The 15,299-nt window shown below is 42.6% G+C and overlaps 1 protein-coding gene across 1 annotated transcript; it reads right to left on the bottom strand.

Annotated features, from left to right (window-relative positions):
• Positions 1–1,135: 1,135 nt before the first annotated feature.
• LOC119547834 (equilibrative nucleoside transporter 3) lies at positions 1,136–3,430 on the bottom strand. Its single transcript, XM_037854865.1, has 4 exons — positions 2,894–3,430; positions 2,370–2,670; positions 1,846–2,316; positions 1,136–1,792 (listed from the first exon to the last, which is right to left on the bottom strand). The coding sequence occupies exons 1-4, from the start codon at positions 3,167–3,169 to the stop codon at positions 1,398–1,400; spliced, it is 1,443 nt and encodes a 480-aa protein (XP_037710793.1). The 5' UTR covers positions 3,170–3,430; the 3' UTR covers positions 1,136–1,397.
• Between the last annotated feature and the right edge of the window lie 11,869 nt (positions 3,431–15,299).

Below are 15,299 nucleotides of genomic sequence, written 5' to 3'. Positions count from 1 at the left end.
GTTGTTGCCTATAACTTAAACTAGTTAAATAAATGTTTAGACTTACCCTAGAGTTATATATAAATCTACATACATATTGAGGAACCGAACCCCATTGTTGCAATAATATTGCCAAGGCACTTATAAAACGTTTACCGAAACAAAACTCTTGATGTTAGCAAGAATTTATGATAACGTTTACTTATAACTAGTAAAATGAATTAACAAATTAACAAGATATACCCATGAACATTTTTCGCCCTGTACTTAATGAAGTTGTAAACAGTTTACAAGTAACGCGATTTTGTCGTGTTTTCCCAGATGTTTTTGCAGATTGTTTTGGCCCGCTTTGAAGAAGATATGGATAAAGATTGCCCTTTGGGGAGATTGTTTTTACCCTGTCTCCCAGTTTGTATTATTTTGTACTTACACAGAAAATTATTATAAGTAATTCAAGTTTTTGAGAAACTGATGGTTTAAAATATGGATCTCGGGAATATTTTGTCCATCAAGTTTAACTCATTAAAATCATATATTAAGGATTATAATAACGTACAATGATCAGAACTAAATTTTTAATAATATTTTCAGGATTATAATAACCTACATACATACATTGATCAAATTTAAATTGTCAGGATTATAAAATATTACGTTTCAATAACTTTTAATTTCATTGAAATAATGAAGGACAAGCCAGAAACAATATTCTAAGCAGCAAAGTGGAGTATATTTAAATTTTTGCAGTGTAGTGACCCTCAATTGATTGCATTAGTCGAACACACATTTTATTGAAGCATACTTTTGGGATGACGGGTGAATCCGGTACAGTTTGAGAAGCACTGGGCTTTGCTTAAAATTGTTAGAGCACAGGAAGAGTCAGCTCGTTGATCTCGTAGAAAGATGATCTTTCAAAAAATGTATTTCTAGCCATAGCTTTCAAAAATTGATTTTCAGTCTTTAGCCAGTCAGAAACAGTGAATATCTTACTGCAACTACCTTATTGGTAAAGATTTCCTGTAAAAACGAAACCGTTTGCAGTCAATGTCACAATGGAGTTCATTAGTTAAATCAAAGAAAAATGTCAAAAGGAAAACAAATAAAATTTATCCACATTGTTGTTGTGATCCGCAGAAAAACTAAAATAAACGTTAAATCAAGAAAAAGTCAGCGTTTTGATTTTTGTTAAAAAATTGTCTTATTTCTAGCACATATGTAAGAAAAACTTTAAAACTTATATCTTGGCAACATGAAACAGTAAACATGATAAGAAAAAGAGTTGAGCAAAATTAGAAACGACTTCGAAAACACCTCTTACTTATACGATATGGAAACAATACCAGGTAAAATGACACTATAAGCTTAAAGATTCTATAATTTCCTAAGGCACCACCGGCAGACTCATTGTGTTGGCGAGATCACAGCATCTGAACAAATACCAGGCTGAGCAGCGATCCTACAGCCATGCCGCAACTCAAAGCGGCCGCCATAATTGAGGAAGCCAGCTCCTTTTCGTGCTGCTTCACACTTTTTGGCGCCATTATGAGTAGTATGTTTGTAAAGTAGCCGTTGGACAAGGCAAACATGACCATCATTGCAATGAAAGAGTAGTCGTGCTTCACCAAAACGGGAAGAAAGTTGTGCTCGCTGGAGTTGGAGCACAGGAAGAACGGAACGAACGCCATGCGCACCACGGTAAATAACAGCGAAGTGTTTTGGTTTATGGGTCGCTCCAGCCAGCCAGCAAAAAGACGCCCAAAATAGTCGCCACAGTTGAAGATTAGATAGTTTACCACGGGCAAATAGTAGACATCTGATAGGGAACGGTTTAAATGACGAGTCTTGGAAAATTCATTTGTAACTCACCTGTCCACTCGCTGTGTTCGTGCTCAGACTGCATTAGCACTGTAACCGCCGGATAGACAGACAGTGTAGTAGTGTAGAGAAGCGCTAAGCAAGCGGCGTGCAAATATATCTTCGACATGACCTGCCGCAGAATTGGCTCGAGCGGCAAGCCCTCTGCTCCTTCATTCCGACTGTGTGAAGGCACTGCCCGGATGACCTTGTACTTGTCGCCACCCTCGAGGTAATACCTGAAGAAGGGCTGTCTCGCCAGGATGACGTAGCACACAATGCACAGCAGGATGAGCACTCCGCCCACGATGAAGAAGATGAAAGCGGTAGTATTGGGGCCCGTGTCAAATGCAAGCACAAGAATGAAGGCCAGGGCAGTCAGAATACCTCCCAGGGCCTGTCCGCTGACCACGGCGGTAATGAATTCGGAGGGAAACAGTCCTGCGACTCCGTAAAGGGCTCCAGACATGGTAGCAGCAGATACTTGAGATAATAAATGTTAAAAATAGGTTTAATTAATATTTTGATTTACTCACCATTTAGCAGCACCACAATTACGAGCGTAATCAGGAAGAACTGCTCCTGCCACGTATCCGTGTTGACCTCCACGAAGCCAGTGGTGACCCCAAACAATACTAGGATCACCCACAGAGTGCCCAGCATCTTGGTCCGCAGCGACACATGATGGCCGTAAATGGCGTTCAACAGTAGGAAAGTAGTTCCCGAAATAGTGGCCGTCAAAGCCAAGTCGCAGGTGAAGCTCTTCTGCAGCGGGGTGAGCTCCTCGTCCGGATCGATGACGTTAATCGATGCATTACGAAACTTGTACTTCCAGTACTGAAAGAGAAACAGGGAGGGTTAGAGCCTGAGTCAGCGGAAAACAAAGAAAAGCGAAAAAAGAGAGTTATCGTCTCAGTAGTCGTAAAAAAACAACGACACAGATGATAAGCAGCGCGCCTTAGAATTGCGCTTGGCCCAGTTGTTCATCTTTCCACAAGTCCGAAGTTCATTACGATTGACTAGGATGCGGGTGTGGAAATTTTCCATTCATCGAACTCACATCTTCGGCGGTCACAAAGAAGTTCCAGGGGGTCATGGTCCCAATGCCCAGCAGGTAGAACACGATGTAGGTGAAGAGGCGGCCGCTGTTGGGTTCGTTGGACACCAGGACCACTTCGTCCTGCTGGCGCTCCAGGAGGCATCGCTCATCCGCCAGGTTGTACTCCTGGTGATCCTGGGGCCGAAAGGCGGGAACGAAGCTGCCTTCCGAGCCCAGGATCTCGTCATCCTCGTCCTGGGCGCCCACCAAGGGCCGTGTGTCACTGTTTTCCGGCATTGAATTGCACTATTGTTATTTTCAAGTCGCCGAATTACTCATTAATCTACAACGCCATCGACGACTTTGTGCAATATTCAGAAACAGATCTAAAGTTGTTTTTACAGTTGCTGTATTGGCTGATGTTTACTTATATGTCTATTAATCAGTGCATGTGCATTCAAACTGCACTCAATAAGTAAAAAACAGAGAATTTGGTTCAACAAATACGACGAAAAAACTGACTGAGCCTCGGTGGCGGATGATTTTTAACAACAACATTATTATTATTATCGACATTATTATTATTATTCGATATTCGATATATCGACAACCACAACTTCGATATTTCTCTTGAAGTGATCAGTGATTTTCTGAGATATTTTCGTTCGTCGACACGTAAGTCGGCAAACGTAAGATGCGAACGTAAGTGTCAACAAAACGTAAGCCAACGTAAGTGTCAGTAAAAAAGGGAGATGCAAGATCTGCTCTCTGCTCTCCGATTGTCAACCCACAGCCAGCTATCGAATATTTTGAGTGCATACAAGGAATCGCACTAACGCCACATAACCATTTGCCCGAGTTGGCAGCTCTTGGCGCCAAATTTTATAAGATTCAAACAACATTTCGCCACCTCTCACTTTTCTCTCCTTTCAGGGGCTGTGTAATTGCATTTCATTTGGCAAACGAGCAGAACATCCACCTCAAATCGTAATTTAATTGCCAGCCAAAGCAGCAACAATAAAAAACACCAATATCAAGCAGCCCCTAGAGCTGATGATGAATGAATGCAATTTGTATTTAATCAATAAGCACGCCCCGCAGTGTTTTAAATCAGCGCACAGCTTCGTTTTACGGCTTAGCGCCAGTCGCAGGATGCGATCCGACCGCCCACCCCCCTCCACCCATTGGGCAGTTGGGAAATTTTAATTGGATTTGCATTCGCGATCGTCCCGAAACCGGTTAACACATGCTCCATCTCTCTTCTGCGCCCCTCGACGGCCTGGACATAAATTTATTTTTAATTTACTTATGCGCGAATTTCCGAGCTCTGCCCTGCGGTTGTTTGATTTGCGAATTAAACTGAAAGGGGTCTTGAAGGAAGAGCAGAAAGGGGGACTCGTTAGCGCAGATGGGCAGGAGAAAAAGGAGGAGGAACAGCAGAGGATGTGTCCAAGGATCGAGGGGCTCTACTCCTCCGACTTCGATTGTCATCGCCGGGCTTGCAAATTAGATTAGTTCATAATGATCCCGAGGGGGTTTCGTATCCCAGAGAGAGGCGTGTCATCTCATTAATTCCGTAAAAATGCTCCCCCGACTCCCCAACTCCAGAGGCCCAATCAATCTCCCAAGGAGATTCCCCGATTCCAATTCCCCTTCGCAGGCCACACACTCAGCCTCGGTCGGCTGGCAATTTAAAAATCACATTAAATTAGTCAGCAAGAAATCACCGCAACGAAACCATCAACAAATCATCTCAAATTAAATTCATTCACAGAGTGGAAGTGGATGTGGATGTGGCTGGGCTGATGAGTAGCCAGTCAGTTTGAGCAACTCATCTCCCATTCATGCCAACGGGTAGCACCGAGCCCCACTAGCAGAGTTGGCAATTAATAAAAATGTAAATTCAATTAAATTTATATGACAGCTGGCTGTCAGAAGAGCTCAAATTAAAAATTACTAACAAGACCTGTTCCACATCCGAGCCGAGAGCTTCTCGTACTTCCCCTGTCGAGAGGAGCTACTTGACGAAAAGCCTCGGGTGCAGGCCACGCTTAATTAAAAATCCAACAACTCCGGCTCACAGGCGGAGATGATGGAGATTGGCCAGTGGATATGGATGCCACCCGCCCTCTTCCCGCTCTCCACGCTCCACGGACTACGTTTCGGCATGGGGCAATTCTCATTTGCCGGACTTCAATTTGAGTGACGTCCTCCGACCACCCGAGGTGATCTTGGCTGTGCTCCGAAAGATCCCTGGCCTTTCGGGTAGCCAAGTGGCAGTTGTTCGGGTCGCTTGACAGCCGCCGTTTAGCATGGAAAGTTGCGGGGGGAAAAGCCATGTGGCTAAGCCGAGATAAATCAGAAAATATATTTATAAGATTGTTTTTAGCCATAATAAAAATAACAAAAAAAAACACACATAAGTAAAAAAATATCAATATTTCCAAGGCTTAAATTGTTTTTTCCATTTTTTGGAGTTTAAAAAACAATTTAGTCAACTTTGTAAGCTGTTTTTAACGCTGTTCATGAAAAATTTAAAGTTTAGTTTGAGTATACTTTTTTTCAAATACTTGTAGCTTTTTTGAATTTTGAGATTGCGGATAGAACTCTTAGATTATCTTTTAACGAGTTCAAAACCAGCCGTAATCTAGCTTTATTCCGGCCTTTTTGGCATGCCTGGCAACCGTTAGCTTTGGATCATCGCTAACTGGCGGATCACCCAGAATGGAGACGAGGAGATTTCGCTAATAGCAGAAGCCCTGGCCAGAGATACCGGATCCGAGTCGGCAGAGCGGCGGGACCGCCTAGTAATTAATAAATTAAAAACAAACCAACACGCACATGACATCGACGTTGAGCAGGAAGAAAAACAAGAGGAGGAGGGGGCCAAAAATTAGCCGAGAGGTAAAATTAGGCGGGCCAAAGGATAATCAAATGCTGATTTATGGCAATTTGCAGCCAACATTTGATCCCCCGGGAACCTCCCTCGCTCTCAACTTCCGGTGCCAGAAATTAACGAACGCCAGCTGTGTGAGGTCCTGGCGCTCCAACTGACCCTTTACCATGACCATCTCCATGTCCGTGCTGCCTTCGTGTGTGTGTGAAAATTAGTAGCTAATTTGGCTTGTCATCATTATCGTGTGTTGTGCAAACATTTGTCCGTCTGGCTGACGTGGTGAGAGCTCCGCTGGATGGGATCCGCGGGATCCGTCGGCGAAACAGGAGAGCTCCAAGCCAAACAAGACGAGCATGACTGGGCATGGGCATAGCTGTAGGTCGCCCCTCCCCATCCGCCCTCTCGGGGGCATTATTAATTGAGTTCTGAGGCATTTACATGGAAGTTGAGTGATCCCAGATGAGGTCATCCTGACCGAGATCATCTAGCCATGAAAATCAATCAAAGAAAGTCTGTTCCCCAACTTATAGTTAAGCAGAGTTTTTAAAAATCTGAATGTCAAAGAAAAGGCTAAAAAAAAACACGAAAATTAAATTTCATTCCCAGAAAAACCATTAAAAATTATGAGAAGTTGATAAAAGCTTTTACTAACATCTGATTCATTGATGTCAGCCACTAATTAAAAAGCATGGCAGATCAAATCTTTAGCGAAACCGCAATGATTTGCGAATATTACACTGTGTTGCGCAGTGTATTTCAGTAATTAAGCGTTTCAAAGCCATCCAAGCGTGGCCCACATTCATTGCCGTATTCAAGAAGCTAACAATCTTGTGAGCTGTCCAATTAATAGCGGCATTCTGCATATTCATGATCCGCTCGATCAATAATCGTCGATCGCGGAGATCGACCCACGCCCGATTCAAAGCGGTAACTTTGGGGGCGTGTCCCGGCATTAAACGTTATTCAAAATTATGCAAATGAAGGCGAGACATGTCAAAATGATTAAGTCTCGGATGCTGCGGGGAAGACGGAGAATCGGGGAAGAAAGAAGGCTGAAACGAAAGACTTAGGCAACGAACTCGTTTCTGCCGCCACAAGCGGAAGCGAGATGGGAAAAAAGACAGACTGAGTCCGAAACACTGCCATAAATTGATTCATAATTCGCATTCGCAACGATTAATGCTAATCAAATTAATTAAAAAGCCGCCTAAGCAGAAATATGCATTTTTGGCATGATTAATGAGGCAGGGTCCGCGATTTCGGCTCTCAGGCAATTAGCTAAATACATGCTTCGATTTCGTTTCCGCCCCGGTTCCAAGTTCAATGACAGCCACCAAAATACTGAAAATCGGCGAAAAGATTGCTCTAATCAAGTGTCTGACCTTAAGCGAACCTTTTTGCCAGATAATCAGGTAATGCGGCAAATGAATGGACCTTAATCTCATTAGAAACAATTTCCTTCGTTTCGTACGTGGGGAGCTCCGAAATCGTTGCTAATTTCGCCGAGGGGAAGAAGTGTGCGAAAATGATAAATCGATTTTGATTACAAGCCACAGAAATTGAAATCGAATTTGTTGGGGGCGTGGCTCACTCTGATTTATTCTGCTCTCCGAAATTTTGCGGAAAACAAACACAAATCGAAGCTTACACGAGTCGAGTGTGTAAATTTACCTCCACTCAGCGAACTGTTAGGCGGCATTAAAAACCCCCCCACGTTTACATATCAATTTGAGTGGCAAGCAGCCTGCTAAGCTGGCCAGAAAATAAATTGCAATATACATTTTTGCACCCCCTCCAATAACCCTTAACCCTTGGTTGGCCCCTCCACACGCGAATTCTCGAGAACGTGCAAAATACTTTTTCGAGTCGCGGCGCTAATCAAATTTAGAAAAAATATACCCGAGCAAAAGCGAAACGAACTGCGATATGGCGGCAGCGAAACTTATTCAATTACCCACTTTGGGTCTCATATGCATTCAAATTAAATTATGCTGCAGCAACACCAACAATGGCCAGTTCAGGATAGAACAATAACAACAATGTTGGCCGTGGCTATTACAGCCATAAACCCGACAAACACGAATCGCGTGCAGAAACAATTTAAAAAACAATCAGCTCTGCCAATGGCACCGTAAAATGTATCAAACGACTGAGAGACCAGATCCCCGACCTCAACCATGGAGCGCTGTCTGCCACCCACTGCAAGATGTGTGGGGGATATCGGTGAAATCGGGGAACTCGGGAGACTAGGGGAGTACCAGGGATCGGGCAACAGGGAACAGCAGGCATTTGCGACTGGCGGCCACTTTAACACTTACCCCAAAATGGTAAAAGTTTAAGTAAACAAAAGTTGAGTGGAATGCTCGAAGATGGAAATGCTCTTCCGGCGAGGAAACCGGGTGGTAAGGTCCATCGATCGAGAAATGGAGGTTGGTTTCAAAAGACCCTACATAGGGAAGTGAAAAGAAAAATTTATACGGATTATTTAAGTCTATTTATTTTAATTCTATTTAGACCATTTCTTATTTTTGGGGTAAATATTTACAATTATGTTTGTTACTATAAACAAATTGTTTGAATTTGTATGCAAGTTCCAACTGGATATTGAATATAGTTAAAAAATAGTATCAAATACTCGTATTAACAAGTCATATAATGGATATATGTAGTTATTACAATCCTATGTATAATCTGTCAGAACTTAAAGAGTTTTGTAATTTAGTTAAATTTTCCTTAAATATATATATATACAGTAAATGTGATCAATAACTCTGCAGCAACTAAGTTATAGTTTTGTATAGGAATTAATATGAAAATACATTTTTAGCATATTTAACAGTCGCCCAAGTCGGAACTTCTCCCTCTTCCGGCCCCTTTTATGCGTTTCATTTTGATTTCATGTAAATTGCCTGTCGACGACAACAACACCAAACACCAGCAGAACAACAACACAGACAGCGACAACAACTACAGCAGCAGCAACAGCAACAAGAAACCACGACAATGAACAACTTCCCACACCAGCAACACGTTACTCTCTTTCGAACGTAGGTTTCCGATTGGCTGACTCCGCCGAAGGGGCGTGGCCTTTCCAAGCAGCCGGAGAAGAGGTAACCACTGTGAGAGCGAGAGAGGCCACCTGGGAAAGAGAGACTGCGAGAGCGGCAGGTGTCGCCGGTGCAATTTGGAACGATGCCTCCGCCTAATGGAAGAGTTGATTTTGAGTCAAATTAAATAAGCTACCTCTGGGATTGTTTGAATGTTTGTTGGGGTTTCTGATTACCAACCAGTGGTGGGTAAATGGGGGAGGGAGAAAGAGAAATGGAGAGAAAAAGGAAACAAATAAGGCAAACAAGCGACGGCAAAGATGTAAAAATAAAAATGTTTAAGTAACCTTTCTTTTCTTTTAATCAACGTTATGGATTTTAAATCTATGGGAATTTATTTATTTATCATATTCATAATTTATTTATTTTATAAAGATTTGAATTGCAAAAAAGGAAGAAGACATGCCAACAATGTTAATATGACATTTCTACATAGCAGATTTTAGTTTATCTTATTAAAAATATATTTTATGTTGAACAATCTAACATTTAAAGCTTTGAATATTTGAATGGGGCTGTAATTCAGAAAACGAAACCTATATAACTTTATTAGTCGAAAGAAAAACTTCCTAAGACACAAGTTCAGTAAGTTTAAATGTGCAATGTTTAATAAGTTGCTCATTAATAACCATTTTGAATTCCAATAGCGACACTCCCTCCACCACTTAGCTCTAATTGAATATGCATTGCTAAATGACTGTCAACTGGTCGCACACTCTCCATACAAAGTAGATGACACCTTAAGAACGATCCGGTGAGCGATCCAACCGCCGATCGATCGATCGATCAGTTTGGCCCTCTTCGGAGGAACTCGTTTCGCCCATGCCTATCTTTGGGGTCCCCAGAACGTTGAGTGGATGCTGATGTCCGAGAATCACGAGTCGAGGATCGAGGAGGGGCGATCACAGATCGAATGCCAATCACGCGTCAATTGCAAAGGCCAATGGCCATAAAGATGGGATCTCCGATCGCCGAGATATACATAGCCAGATGGAGATGGCGAAACGCCTGTCAATGTTGATGAGTTGATTCTGCGGTTGACAGCCAGAGGTCCTTATGCAGGAGCAGCTCCATCCCGCACTCCACATTCCCCAATTCCCCCGGTGACTGACATATGCCCCTGGGTCGCTTATCTTTGTTGTACGGCTCTCGTTGGTTTTACGACTCGCCGTACCGGGCCATATCGTACACCCCGAGCTGTGATACAGCCATTAACAATTTATTAGTGTTGTCTATCCCGTGTTTTCGGATGTATCATGAGTCACGTGCGGGCTTTTGACGGGTGGTCGTGAGTCATTGATCTTTTTCAAAGCCCATTACGATCACTTGGCCGAAAGAATTCTTCTCCTTATCAGACTCCAATTCAATTAAGCGAACAATCAATTATGATTTGTCACACGAGCACCGAAAATAAGTCGCAAGTTTGGGACAGCACCTCTGGTTCCTTGTACTCCTCTTATCACATGACGCGGGCCTCTCGTTTTATGTTCGACATTTCTTAATTATTGATTCTATGTTTTCGCTACCTTTTGAAGATTGAAACATGTGTTCTGGGACCGCGACTACGAAACGGAAATGAAATTAATTGGAAAAGTGCGTAGGGCAAAGGAATATTTGGGGGTAAACCCAGAAATAGTGAGGTCACCCATTTGTAATGTCATTATCATGTTCTATATTTAATAACAATATTATAATGCAATGTTGTGGGAAAGTTTTTCATACATAACAATTTCGATGACGTGGCCATTTGTAAATGTAATTATTATTACATTTATATTAGTAAAACATTATTATAACATAATCAAACATTCAACAACATTATATGCTGTTACCTGCAATATTTATGTTGAATATTATATGTTGCAAATTTATTGTTGCATTTATGAATTCAATTGTTGAATCTTGCTTGTTGGAATTTAGTATTCTTTCTAGATCAAAGAATATTGAGTAGATTCCTAACGGAAACATTCTCTCTTAAAATTGTTTGGAAACTCGCATTCGAAAGAGCGGCTGATTGTGTAACTGTGGCACAGACAATAAATTGAGATCTCAAGAGGTTCCTTCTTCCTCTTTTAAAAAACCCATGACATGTACACTTCGTGACCCAGTGAACCGCGCTTGTAATGCTATCAATAATTAAGTGCCACTGCCACCTTCAACGGACATCGATGTGGCAGCCGCTGGAGAGGAATAGGAGCGGGATCATGAAGAGTGGTAGGGAAAGCAGGGAGTCCAGGAAGAGGAGACCCCTGAACAAGAGGCTGGGGGCAGGAGCCAACGAATTCTTAATAAGCGACGTCTGCTGCATAAATTTGCAGCCAAAAACAAACATTCCAATCGAATGTGTTTCGCCGAAAAAAATGTGTGGTGTAACAACTAATAAGTACCTTAGGAAAAAGATATAACAATTATACAATCTTTTAAGCAAAACTTTTTAATGTAATCCCTTTTTTAACAATTAGATAAAAAAAATCTCGTTATCAATTTTACCTTCCCAGGCTTAATTGAATTTTACGCAATTGTTTTAAAACTCAACAGCAATAATGTAATGTTGTTACGTTTCGTTCCAATTTTTAACTCAAAACTAGTTTTTTCGAAAATGTAGTGCAGTTTAACTTTCTGGTAACCCATTTTCGACTGGAAATTTCTGCCAAACCATACATTTAGGCCATCATACCCTGACCAAAAAGGAGTCCGTTCCACAGACGGTGCGTAGCACACGCAATGCAAAAATCTTGTTGCAGGCTGTAACAAGTGGGCGGGGCAGGACAGGGGCGGGAGGGTCTTGCAACATGTGCAAATGCGCATGCGTAATTATTGAAACAAGTTAATTACTGCGAAGGTGCCTCCGACTCGGACTGCGGGTGCGGACTCGGAGTCGAGTGGCTCGCTTTGGCCATTCGATATTCGATATTCGACTAATGTATGCAAGCCAGTGCATTCCAGAGTTGGACACAGTCCACTGGCAGATCCTTTTAAGGCCGGGCTTCCAAGGCTTTGGGCCAGGACAGTTGCCAGGTTGCTGGGCTGCTGGACTGCTGGATTGCAGCTGCAGCAGCGTGATCAAAGTGTGAAATGACTTGTTGCTGTGTGATACCTGAATACAAATTGCTTGATGCCTCCGATCGGCTTCACCGAAAACGATCTTTGTCTTCTCTATCGGACGATCGAACCTTAATTAAGTTGTTCTCCAGTGGCTTCTTGAGAAGCGGTCCTAGCGACTATTCCGCTAACCACTGACAAATGATAATGTGCGAACCAAGTTATCGCTAAACGATTATCTCACAATCTTATGACATGGTAGTTTGGTAGTTATGATCGATTGACCTCTAAAAATCAAAGGGTAAAGCAATAGCTAACACCTAAGACTACTCTAGAAATAGGTGTGGTTTTTAATTTCCATTTGCACCTTGCTAGACCAATCTGTTCTTTTTCTAACTGTCTTTGCTACTAGTTTTATCGATCACATTTCAAGAACCCACGAAACACCCAACTAAATTTAGTTTAATTAAAAAGCATACGAATGTTGTGTTCGTAGTGATAACGACATGACTGAGATTAGGTCGAGGGCTAACCCCAATGAGTGTCCAAAACCACCGAAACCGTTTGAGATTATCGCACTTCGGGCAGGTAGATATCGCCACCAAAACGGACGTCAATCATATTCAATTAAAATCAATTTGTCTGTCGTTTTACGCTAGAAATAAATAAATAAGTGTCTAACAATAAAAGATGACCTCGTTCGTGGTTCGATCTGACATGTTAGGGGCAGTCGAGCACTGATTTCCCCTTGCTCCAAATTGTCCCTCCCCTGTCTTATCGGTTCTATTTAAAGTTGTCCCAGAAAAAAATATATACTGTCTGCAAGCCGAACTTGTACTTCTATCTGTTAACAGATAAGAATCGATTCTCTATAAGCAAGAAGAATTCTCCGTGTAGCCTGGCAAATCAGATAAGCGGGGTGGGAGATCCCCTAGCACGCGTCCATAACAGATGGCAATCAAAGCCGCTGCCTCGATCTCCAATTAGCTAATAGAAAAGAGCCACAAAAAGAAGCCCCACGATGAGAATAATACCCAAGAGCCGAGGAAGACGGCCAAGATCAGCGCTCCACGGGTAGCCTTTGTTATGGCCAACTAATTATGAGAGTCTATCGATTAATAATAAAAGGAGTCGCCATGGTAGTTCCACTTTATTTGCATTTTTAATTTGTTCCTAATTAAATATTCATCTCTCTGTGCATCTCACGCTGTGTCACTTTACGGCACTTGATTTATTCGAATCTCCCCTGATTAATTGAAGCCGACTCGGGGGAGAAAGTCGGCGAGGTATATGGCGTGGTATATATGGGGAAAGAGAGCCTCTTTCCACTATTAGGGCTCGTTAAGAGAGTCTGAGACTGGAGGTGCGTCCTACATTCTCATTTGCTACGGTTTATTTTTACGCTTGAGCCGCATAATTTAATAACCCTCACCTCGGGAATCGGGGATCGAAAGGAAGGCGGGGGAGGGGCTACCTATATGAGTGCTGGCCCGTTCCGAAGACAAATGGGTTTATTATAAGTATGATGGCTGGAAAAATTTATGCGCGCTATTAAATTGTTTATTAAACGACCGCACCAAGCCCCAAATGGCGAAAAATAAATCGCTTTTCACTCTACACAATCTTAACTCTCCGTTCCATCCTCCTTCCGAAAATGAAAAAGCCGAAGAAGTTGGGAGCTACTGCTCGGGCTGTTGATGAACTCATTTGTCAACGTCACCTTCCCGACTTTCCGACTTGGCGTCCTCCCAGAGATCTCCCTCCGAGGTAACCTCAGCCCATCTATTTAATTACCAATATATGTTGGCAAGTAGCCTCCGCATAATTGCATTGGCTCGCACCACCTTCTTGGCCGGTCTGTTAAGTGGGGACAGTGGGGATAAGTCTGGGGAACCAGCAAGGATGCTACCTTACTTGAGATCACATTGAACTACTTTTTAGTTTTTATTAAAATTAATTTTTGCTCATATTTCTAAGGATAGAAAAACTCCCTTATAAGCAAAACGGGCTTATATAATGTCTTAACCATATTCTGCAAGGATATTGCCCAACTTGGAATCGCATTAAGCCCCTTTGTAAAATCTATTAAACTTAATTTTGGCACATATTCCTTAGGTGTAAACTCTTCTTTATAAGCAAAACGATTATATATTGTATCTTTTCCAAAATCCAAATGAAACACAAGCCTTGATATTACAAAAATCCTTTAAAATCTATATCTGTTTAAAACCAACTACTTAGTAGGTTCTTCTTATAAAATATTTGTTCGTTACTAACCAGACTTCACTGTACCTCAGAGACGTTAGCGACCACCAAGCTTGATTCTGTGCGAAACGGAAGCCGAGCTTAGCGCGAAATTAAATTTAAAGTGCGGGACCCAGAGAAGGCTTTGCAACTCATAAATGAAGGGGCATGGGCATGGGGCATCTGCCTCCTCCAGAATGAGTGACTGACTGGCTGACGGACTGGCTGACAGGCCACGTATGAAATTTACATTCATTAGCTCGTTATCAATCTTTATGCCCCTCGTTGCCAACTTTTCGCTCGGCTCCCTTTGGACCTGCGGCTAATTACAAAAAGTAATTATGTTTGAACCCCAACACAATGCTGCAAACGGCGCCACAAAGGACCGAAAGGGGCAGCGAGTGCTCCTCCGAAGACCGCGTGAAATCAATAAATTAAATATGCAAACTGGCCATCGACTGGCGAACAGGAGGGGCAGAGGGCCAAAGGAGGAAGGATCCTAGATTAACGAGCCACAACTTCAGCCCGAAAGGGGCGTGTCCGCCATACGGAAGCCAGGCCAAAATGGGGAAACGGGGGAGGGGGACTGCAGCGGGCACTCAACATCATTTACAAGTCAATAAAATCAATTTGGGCAGCCGAAGAACAAACAAATTGCCGACAGGCAACAACACAATAGCACACACACAGGATATTAGCATTAGGGGCACAGAAACACATCCACATATCTTATATCTTATATGGCACGGCCCCGGCCACAGACGAATTATAATTCTAACGATAGCCCCGAACGGAACAGAAGGTTCCCTCTCCCGTTCCCTTTTCCCATTCGATTCGGGGGACCAGAAGCCGGCCTCTAATTAATCAATTATATAAAATTCAACTAATGCGATGATCGGAGTGGTGTGAGGGAAGCGACGAAGAAGGATGGTAAAGGGGATAAGCGAGGATTCTGTTCCCAAAGTGTTGCATATCCTATCGACAGCTGCCCCTGGCCAGAACTCAAACGAAACCCGAGCTGGACAACGCAGATCTAACCCATTGGGTAGATAAAAAGGATACAATGACGGAAAGCAAAGACTATATTACAGGTCACCCTGAACCGTTCGGGGTCACCACTGATGATGCACGATAAATA

This window comes from Drosophila subpulchrella, chromosome 2L (assembly GCF_014743375.2).
Source record: "Drosophila subpulchrella strain 33 F10 #4 breed RU33 chromosome 2L, RU_Dsub_v1.1 Primary Assembly, whole genome shotgun sequence".
Lineage (NCBI taxonomy): Eukaryota > Metazoa > Arthropoda > Insecta > Diptera > Drosophilidae > Drosophila > Drosophila subpulchrella.
This window is presented reverse-complemented; position numbering and strand designations above follow the sequence as displayed.

What these genes read in the sequence shown, in the direction of transcription:
- LOC119547834 (XM_037854865.1), bottom strand. Translation starts at nt 3,169, where the DNA reads ATGCCGGAAAACAGTGACACACGGCCCTTGGTGGGCGCCCAGGACGAG. An exon ending in TCTTTGTGACCGCCGAAGAT is followed by an intron (nt 2,671 to 2,893) that starts GTGAGTTCGATG and finishes TTTCTCTTTCAG; the next exon opens with TACTGGAAGTACAAGTTTCG. An exon ending in CGAACACAGCGAGTGGACAG is followed by an intron (nt 1,793 to 1,845) that starts GTGAGTTACAAA and finishes GTTCCCTATCAG; the next exon opens with ATGTCTACTATTTGCCCGTG.